Source organism: Sesamum indicum, linkage group LG2, assembly GCF_000512975.1.
Source record: "Sesamum indicum cultivar Zhongzhi No. 13 linkage group LG2, S_indicum_v1.0, whole genome shotgun sequence".
Classification (NCBI taxonomy): domain Eukaryota; kingdom Viridiplantae; phylum Streptophyta; class Magnoliopsida; order Lamiales; family Pedaliaceae; genus Sesamum; species Sesamum indicum.
In genome coordinates, this window is record NC_026146.1 from 2,115,313 (window position 1) to 2,125,050 (window position 9,738).

Consider the following 9,738-nt stretch of genomic DNA (forward strand, 5'->3'; position numbering starts at 1 on the left):
ATTATTTGTTTTATCCAAGCTTACACATCAAAGGAAATGAGGCCAAATGAATAAGATACGCCTCAATTATCTAAACAGTGATCGACGAAACATATTATGGTCAGCCCATATTGAGAAGGCTCCTATTATGACATTAGGATACTTAAATTAATAGATTGTAAAAATATTACGGTAACAAAAATTGGACCTAAACTATAGAGGGGCTCTATGACGATAAAATTGCAATTTTCGTCCCAAAATATAGGATGAGTTGCAATATTAGTCCCATAATTTTTTGAAATAGTCAATATTAGTCCCATTTTTAAGAAAATATTATACAATTAATCCACTGTTGCAATATAAGTCCCATACTTTAGGAAAATCTTATAAAGTTAGTGGCCAACATTACAAAATTAGTCGCAAACATTGCAATTTTTTGACGTAGGACTAACTTTTTCGTCGTTTTCCTAAAATATGATACTAATATTACTATTTCAGAAAGTATAGGAATGTTGTAATACTTTGGGACCAAAATAACAATTTCTCGTTCTATAACTATAAGGTCATTGATTCAAGGCCAAATTGCATATTATCCCACTTTATTTTCAAAATTCAACGAAAAATTCCTTTATATTTTAAAAATAAGTAAAAGAAGGCTCTATTTTCTTAAATATAGCACACTTGCCTTCACCATAAATTGAAGTTAACGGCATTAATTTTTTATCAAAAAATCTTTATGCCCTTATATATTATATATTATTTCTTATTTTTATGTCTGTTAGATCGTTTTTTATTGCATAACAACTGTAGGATTTAATCAATCCATCTCAACATTAGATCTTAAATTATTGTTTTGATAATTATATATATATATTAATAATATTCATAATTATAAAATATAAAATATTATTCGTAAAAATAAAAAAATTAAAGTAATCCCAACCCCTGCCACCAGGTCCCCTCCCTCCTCGACTAGTCATCCACCCAAACCCCTCGTGCCACCCAATGGGGGTCAACCCAACCTAGGCGACCGCAATGCGCAATCGCCTAGGGTAGATCTGAATGGTGGCGATTGCCATTGCCTAGGGAAATTTTAGCTACCGCAACGTAGTAGTCGCCCATAGTAGATTTGGGCGACCGCGATGCAACAATCACCCAGAAAAGATCTAGGCGATATTGATTTTCGTGATTGCCGCATGGGAGCTTTGGGCGAGCACGACGATTTGCCCATTTTTTTTATGTTTTTAATGAATTAAAAAATTAATCTAAGAAAAAGCAAAATTTTTTAATAATAAAAAAAAGTATTAAAATTTTTATTGTGAATACATATACTAATAATTTATTAAATATTATTTATAGTAAATAATTATTTTAAATAAAATAAATTAAATATTAATTTAAGTTAGTTTTTAAAATATTATTGTTGTTGTTTATTAATATTTACATTGATATAAATATTAAAATTTTAAAAAAGAATGTAGTATATTACTTTTTGTATTGTAATTTTAATATAAAATTATAAATTTATAAAAAAAATATATACATTTTCTTTATTTTGATATTACAGTAAATATATTTAAGAACAAAATTATTTATATTTTAGAAGGAATGAAAATGCAATAAAAATCATTACGAACTTTCAAATAAATATATTTGATCTGGTAATTTAAAAACAATATAAGAACATTTTTGTCAATTAATAACAAAAAAAAGGTCAAAACTCATAAAAACAATTATGCCATGTGACGCCCCAAAGATTATAACACAAAATGATAGGATTATTTGATAAATTTTTATGAAACTTAGTTAATTAGTAAACATATTATAGGTTATAATTGAAATATAGTAAAACTTGAACGGATTAAATTGGAATTCGTTATCATCCTTTTCTTTCCCCATATGCGTGGTCTTCCTTTTCCTTTTCAAGAGGAGCATTAGTAGCAGTTACAGGAGTAGTAGGGAGCTCTGCACCAGCGGCCAAGGGGCTTCTTGTTCCTTTGACTTAGGGCTGCCTTCATCTTGAAGGTCCCCGTTGTTGAGTCAATTGCTGCTTCAATACGGGGACTCCTCACTTTTGCCTCAACCTCCCCCATGGAACCAGTATGAGGCTTTTTTGAAGAACTGCCAATAGCTGGCCTTGGAAAGAAAGAAGAAGAAGGATACTTACCCTTTGACTCACTGGAAACAGCGATGCCATACGAAGATCGGGGAGTAGGGGTCCTCCCAGTACGGCCTCCCAAAACATGATCCCTCATAAGCTTGCTGAACATAATATTTTCTTCCAATGCAAAGGAAAAGTTGGTACCCAATAATATATAAGGAAAATGCATAGCAGCAAGCAAAAAACAAAGAGGTACCCAAGGAATCTCCTAATTTTTCCATTTGAGGGGCCAGACCAAAATACCCTAACAATCTTTCGTTAATAAGGGATTGACAGTCATAGGAGGCCTCATTCAACCTAGCCAATAGAGAAGACAAAACAACTGTTCTCGCCCCCAACATGCACAAGAGACAGGGTTTTTTGAACCCATTTACTAGGGAATGACTAGGCATGGAAAGGGGGGGAGGACATAAAAATAACTGCTTTTCCAGTGTTTAGGGGGATTCGAAGTTGGTAGGAAAGACACCCCCTTGTGAGGAACAAACAAAAGAAATCTTTCTCAACCCGCTTAAGGCGATAACACTTAGCAAAAACATGTACCTATTATATGAGAACCATGAAAGCGAAAAACCATAAATACTTTTTAAATGCTTTTTTAAATCTCTTACAAATACTACCTTGATTAATATTTGTCATAATTTTCAGCTTTTAGTTATGATAATTAATTATAAAAAAATTAATAATATTTCATTTAGGTGACACGTTTTGCACATCATGCAATGAGAGGAGAAGCACAATTGTGCATCTATACACTAAATGCAAGGTTTCTAAAAAATTTCTCAAGAAACCACTTAGAACATAGAACAACTATGAAAGTAGCTTCTAATCTATCTATACTCAACTTTTTGATCATGTATGAAAGAACAAGCTCCTTTGCTTGTGTTATAAAGAAGAACAGAACAAATCAAAACAATCTGTCTGGGAATTACAAATGAGTTCAAAAAAATTAAGTGATGACCTGTGAATATTGCTCAAGGATGAGAGAATGAAGCCTATTTATCAGAATTCTATCTAATTCATCTTGAAGAAACGAATCCAACGGCTAAAAAGGCTAACTTTAAGAATTCTTCTAATTTGTCTTTGAAGAAGATAAAATCAACGGCTGAAATCCATGATTGAAGAACTGCAATGGTGAATCTTCAAATGAGACAAGAAAGTGAAGCTGTTGATCAGGAAATGGAAGCCTTATCCCAAGTTCAATCCTTCTTCACAAGACAGATGGATCGAATTCTTTACAGCAGATCAACAAAAGCTTCTCCCAGATTTCAGTCCTCCACACACAGATTGCACTTCCTTCACTGCAAAAAGAGTTATTTTTCCTGCTAGGAAAGTTACCAATGTTTCTCCAGATCTTCAATAATGGCAGCAAATAAACCATCATCAAAGCATATCTGAACCCATGTATGCATTCATTAAGCAGTATGTTCCCAGCTAATTCAGTCAGTTTCACCAAATCCAGTGCCTATTGACGATCAAGTTCAACCTTATCTATATGGTAAGCGTGGTAGCTATTCACCTTGGATGCAAAACATTCTGTGCCTTCATATTAGTACATGACGGCGAATTAAAGTTTTTTGATCGCTGTCATCAGAATCAGATGCATCATCATCAAAAGGCATTTTAATGAGAGTTCTGCCTTCAAGATATAGTTCTTTTGCCTCAGGCGATTGAGGCAGAAGAGTTATTCTCCTGGAAGGTGAAGAATCCGACTCTATGAGCTGCATCTCTGATTCGATGAGAGCTTCCATTTGAGCACGCTCTTTGTCCCCTGGATATGTAAGATAGAGGAAGGAGTAAATGACGCAACATAAACCCATTGGGATGGATATTGCTGCAAAAAGAGCCTTCGCCAAAGATGTTGCATTCCCTCTGTCCGTGGAAATATCTACGGTGCCAACTGGAACCGGCTTATATCCATAGACATACTGAGCCAGTACTCCAACAGTTGGAGGAGCAAATGATGATAATACAGACTCGAAGGATTTGTCTAAAGCGTAGACACTCGTTCGAGATTTCTCTGGGACAATCTCTGCAAAAATTGGACTATCTATGGCAATTACTATGATATTCAACATACTCATAATACTAAAAAGTGGCATGCAAGATTCAAAACCCTACCACATGATCCTCCCCTTCTCTAACGTTTTGTTATTTCCTTAAATTACAAAGCTTCATTGTATGAATGGAAGTTCATTAAATATTAAGTTAACAGCTTTCCTTCACAACGAGGAAGGAGTCCATCTACTAATGCAGGGATTATATCATGGTAAGATTGCTATTTTGAAACCTATATATCTGGAGATGTACTAAGAAATAAAAAATGAGACAGGGAATGGATGAAATGTCAGTTGAAATCTTACTTGTTTGTGGCTGGAGCATTCCAAGATATGCAAAAACCTGTGATAAACAGGACCAAACCATGCCAGAACATTGTAGAGGGATTGTTTGGCACCATCAACAAAAGAACTGCTGCGAGAGGGATCGCCAATCCTGAGCTTATCTGTCCCAGAATTATCCGGCCTGAGTTTGGAAGGCGCTTTGATAGGAAATCTCCCAACTTACCTCCAAATAGACCGCCAATAGAATTTGCAACCACAAACAAGATTAAGAGAATGGCGGTCTCCCCATGAGAGAAACCAGTTAGCTCCAACCACATCGGCGCAAAGGCCAAAGCTGACCAGGGAAACGAACCTGTAACACCTTGAGCTACAATAATTTGAAAGGATGGGATCTTTGTTACTGATTTGGCTTCCTGTATGAGGTCTTTCACGTCTGCCTGGAAAGACCTCCTGGGAGCTTCATTACTATCTCTGACACTCCCATTTGGAAAGTGGGGGTCAGTAGCAAATAACCGAACTAGTATCCCCACACCAACACTGACTATGCCAACAAGAAGGAAAGCAATCCTCCAGCCAGGGATTCCCATAAAAGTACGTGTAGCTACCCATAATGCAAATAATCCACCAACAATTGACCCAACATTGCTGGTAAGCTGCAGCCACCCAAAAGCCATACCACGGTTGCTGTCTTCAGTTGAATCAGCTACAATGGACTGAATTGCAGGTGCAACAATGGCAAGGCCAATCCCATTCAAAGCTCTTGACACAGCTATCTGGCAGACAAAATTTAAAAATTACAGAGGCAACTAAGAACCATGTCGAGTAAATTTTAGTACAATACCATAAAGATAACCTCCTACCACATATACATCTAGGTGAACCCCTGTACTCTTCTTTCTCTTCTCCTTACACTTAATAAGTGGTAGTTTCTATAGGTCCTAATCCACAGGGGGGCCAGCTTCAAATCTTATCCTCTTTTTTGGCAAATGACTTTATTCCTTGTCAACAAGAAGACTGCACCATGGACATACAATCTATCATTTTTCATGTCACTTATCTATTGTACTTATTGTGGAAGCACTACAGAGAAGCAATTCACTAATGAAAGGAAAGTTTGATGATTGAATTTCAAAAATAAAGTACTCAGTAGCTTTGCTTTTAATTACCACTGCAGGAAAAAACTCAAAATTGATATATTCTAAATGAGCAGTGCATGATTATGCTCGTCCACTCTCCACAACTTCTATCTATGGTGTCTCTGTCACTCAGTGAAACCAAACTTTACTGAACTATACATATCATCTCTTGCATCCCTCAGTAATAGGCATCATCTTCCATCACGTCCCTAGCTTCAAGAAATCTATGGTATTCTGGAATTTTGACAAGAACATTCCGTTTCACAGTTTCCATTAATTGAAAGTTCAATAATGAAAACCCATGTATTATGAGTATTAAGTCATGTAGGTGTCACTAATCAATCTGGAAAACCCAGTAAAACAATATAAAATAAGAGACCTTAGAATACTCAAATACTTTACATTGACCATACAGCATTCACTGAAAAACTACAAATTGGTGCAGAAAACTTGAAATTAGACTTTTCCACTGTTGGTTGCTAAGATGATTAATATGTGCTATACTCAACACCTGATCCCAAATATAACACTTTTTGGCTATAACAGGTGATTCAAAGTAAACAATTTTGGGCTATACTCAACAGCTCTCATTCTTCTGGAGGTTCAAACAATATGCCTTTCCTTTCCACTCTGACACACCAATTATATGGACCAAGAATGACCGCATATCATAAAGGAGTCTCACTGCCTGAAGAATACAAACCCTCATTTAATTTGCACAAAACTGAGTGCAAAGATTTTCAAATCACATTGCATGCAGGTTATTTTCAGGAGAAAAAAGTACCTCTGGATGGGCTTTGATTCATCACATAGGTTGACATCTATAATCATGCAATAAGAAGTTGAAATAAGACAAAGTCAGACAATAAACTCTCTCTCACTTTCCTGAGGACCAACAGAAGGCACCTTCCAAAATGGATCAGTAAACCAAGGACTTATCTAAATTGTATCAATACTATGAGATCTTAAGAACACAATCTCTCACTCACTTTCGAGGAACTAAGACGAAAAAAGCTTATTCCTATGCATCATAAATCTCAGGGTGTGTTTAACATTATCATTACTATATGATCTTATGACAAATATATTTTACAATAAGCTATATATGCACATAATCACCCCATTATGATGCCCCCTTCTATACTGAGAACTCTGTTACCAGACTATTTCTCAAACCAACTAATCGAAATTGCTCGTGTTCTCGTATTCACCAAAAAAACCAGTAGTCATTGTACCATTTAAACAAATTGGTGCCATGAATTATCAAAAATGATCATGAACACCTCAAACACAACGCAAACAAATTGCTTACCCACCCTGGAACTCCAATTACCACAAAAAAGACGCATCCTCAAACAACAAAAAAATACTGATAAAAAATAAAAGATTGAAAGAAGAAAAGCAGCAAAACAATGGACGGTTTCGGTTGAAAACCTGAAAGAAGGTGGAGGAAAGGGCAACGAGGAAGGTGGCGCCAGCCCACAGGAAAGCTCCATAAGAAATGACGACGGCCCGGTTATGGAAGGACGCCAAGTAAGCGGCTAAAGGGTAACAAATGGCCTGCACCATCGATCGGAAAAGGGTCAAAGAGCCCAGCCCCGTTGGGCCCGTCTGGAGTGTCTCCCCCACCTCTTTGTACACTCCCGGCAACAACGATTCGTCCGCTCTTTCCATGATCCCTGCCAGATTGACCAGCACAAGCGTTAACGTTTCTGTTCTCATCTCTGTTTTTCCTTCAGGGTTTTTGGTGGGCTTTCGGTCTTCTCTCCACGGATGTTATTTCATGATCCAAACGACGTTAGTTTTTTTGGAGGGAACGGTGGCGGACGGCGGGGGGCTGGCGGACGGTTTTGTTTCTGTTTTTTTTTTTTGAAAAAAACGGAGTGATGAAAGCGTGGTCTTCGCAGGTATATTCGAAGAGCACAAATGTTGGAAGAAAAGAATAAACCATTAAAATTGAATGAATTAAATTTAAATAATTTTTGCTATCTGATTGATTACAAATAATCCATTTGGTTTCAAGTTTTACTATTAATATCACTTCGGTGCTAAATTGACATTTTTCTTTCATTTTTTTATTATCTATTTATATAATCATCATTTTATTTGTATAAAAGATGTAAATCAATCAAAGAAAAACTTGTATGAATTTCTAACAATATATTTTATTTTATTTGAACCATTTGACTTTTAATTTTATATTTGATTATGAAAATTATTATTTTAATATTTTTACTATTTCTATTCTCAATCTTTTAATAGTCTAAGTCCACTCAAAAAATAGTTTTGAAGTAGGATATTGGTTTAATATAATAAAGATAAATGACTTAAACATTTGATCATTATTAAAGGTGCTTTGCATTGAATTGAGATATTAAAGTTTACGTGCAAGATATTAAATTTAGATTCAAAAGTTTAAATTTTATATTACAACTTTTTAGAAATTAAAATGTAAATTGAATTTATTTGAGATTGTAATTGATGCGTGTGATTTTAGCACGGGCCCTAAAATTTTAGATCTCGATATTGAATTTGGGCTAATTTAGTGAAAGCTCTTGAGAAAGAGGACCTGCAAAACGAACTGTTAACACTCCGATGCTTAAATTAGTCCCGAATTTAAAAATAGATAAATGTAAAAATAAATTATGATGAAAAATTATGATAAAAGTGATAATTTTATATGTGAGAGCACGAGATTAGATTAGTAGAGTAGAAGCAAGAGGAGTTCTCGAGTGTGGAAGGGGACTATCTTTTTATAGAGGAGGAGTCCTCTGTAACGGGAGTTCCGGTGAGGGGGATCCGCATGCCCAGCGAGGAGGGCGGGATTTAGGAAGGATACGGTTGCACTTTATTCATTTCTTAAGCAGCAAGTTTTTGGATGAAGGGAGACTCCTTCTTCATGTAGACTCCTACCTGGTGGAGAGTCCTCTTAGGCTGAAGAGTCCAACCCCTTGAAGGCACCTTCCTCCCTTCGAGCTGGCCTTGGGAAAGATGCAGCAGGCCTTCGTACTATGCCTCCTTCTTGGGTCAAGCTTGCAAGCTTCATCCTTGGAACAAGCCCAACGAGCCCCCCTTTTGCCTCTTTCGTTTGACAATCTGTTTTCTAAGGGCATCCACCTATCTAGTTTCTAGGGAGTACTTGTCAAGGTCGTCCGCCTGTCTACTTTCTAGGGGGCACCTGCCAAGGCCGCCTATCGAGTATTTTTGGGGTATCTTAGGACTTGGGCCTCCTAGGATGTCACGGGCATCTCATTTCTTTCTTCTTTTTGAATCGTCTGGACCTCTTTGGGCCAACCTATTTTTATGCACATCAATATCCACCACTACTCTAATAAGTAGAGATCGCGATACTTATTAGAATAGAGATCTTCAGAGATGGGGTCCGAAGAATGAACTTTTCTTTTCTCCTTTTTTTTTTCGAATTCCTGTAAAGAATATAATTAGCATAAATATTCTTAGAATAAGAAGAACTTACTTCGTGCCTGTATGAAGCAGGACCTTTTAGGAGGGAGCCTCCATGGAGGACGGCTTAACAGGTGCCTTTCGTGCCTACTTCGATGTAGGGCTTTATTTTTCTGCAAGAGAATGTTAAATAAGAAATACGTGTATATATTACAAATAGATATTGCATGGAGCAAAGTTATTGTGCCACTTAGGAGGAGGGCTTATTTGAGAGGGGTCCCTTCTTGGCGCAAGACCTAGGAATTTCACTGGAGGAAGAATAAGGTGTCGGTTGGAAACAGAGCTTAAATACCTCCCCGGAGGAGGGCTTAGGTGCTTGCACGGGATAGAGCTTATGAGTCTCCTAAAGAAGGACCTAAGTGCCTGCTTGAAGGAGAGCTTGGGGAGCCTCCACAGAGGAGGGCATTTGTGCCTGTGTGGAAGACATGACTTTTTATGATAGGGATGCCTTTTTCGTAAAATTCCTACAAGCAAACATATGTTAACATATTGAAAGGGGTAAAATAAATCTCCAAAATTATTAAAATAAAAAGTATTCATTGAGGGAAGCAAGTATGTAAAGATTTATTTGCTGAGGGGGATGCGCCCTTGGGTGCAGAATTTTTTTGAGGGGGATGCCTGCCATAGGGCAGGGCTTATTCTTAGAAGGATACTGCCTGCT

At 36.7% G+C, this 9,738-nt stretch overlaps 1 protein-coding gene across 2 annotated transcripts; it reads right to left on the minus strand.

Annotated features, from left to right (window-relative positions):
* On the minus strand, positions 2,997-7,535 carry LOC105177140 (uncharacterized MFS-type transporter YtbD). Of its 2 annotated transcripts, none has more exons than XM_011100186.2 (3): positions 7,050-7,535; positions 4,501-5,252; positions 2,997-4,183 (listed from the first exon to the last, which is right to left on the minus strand). In XM_011100186.2, exons 1-3 carry the CDS (start codon positions 7,335-7,337, stop codon positions 3,682-3,684), a joined length of 1,542 nt encoding a protein of 513 aa, XP_011098488.1. In that variant the 5' UTR covers positions 7,338-7,535; the 3' UTR covers positions 2,997-3,681. The 2 variants fall into 2 exon arrangements, with proteins under 2 accessions (XP_011098488.1, XP_020555117.1); XM_020699458.1 differs by having other exon boundaries at positions 3,902-4,169.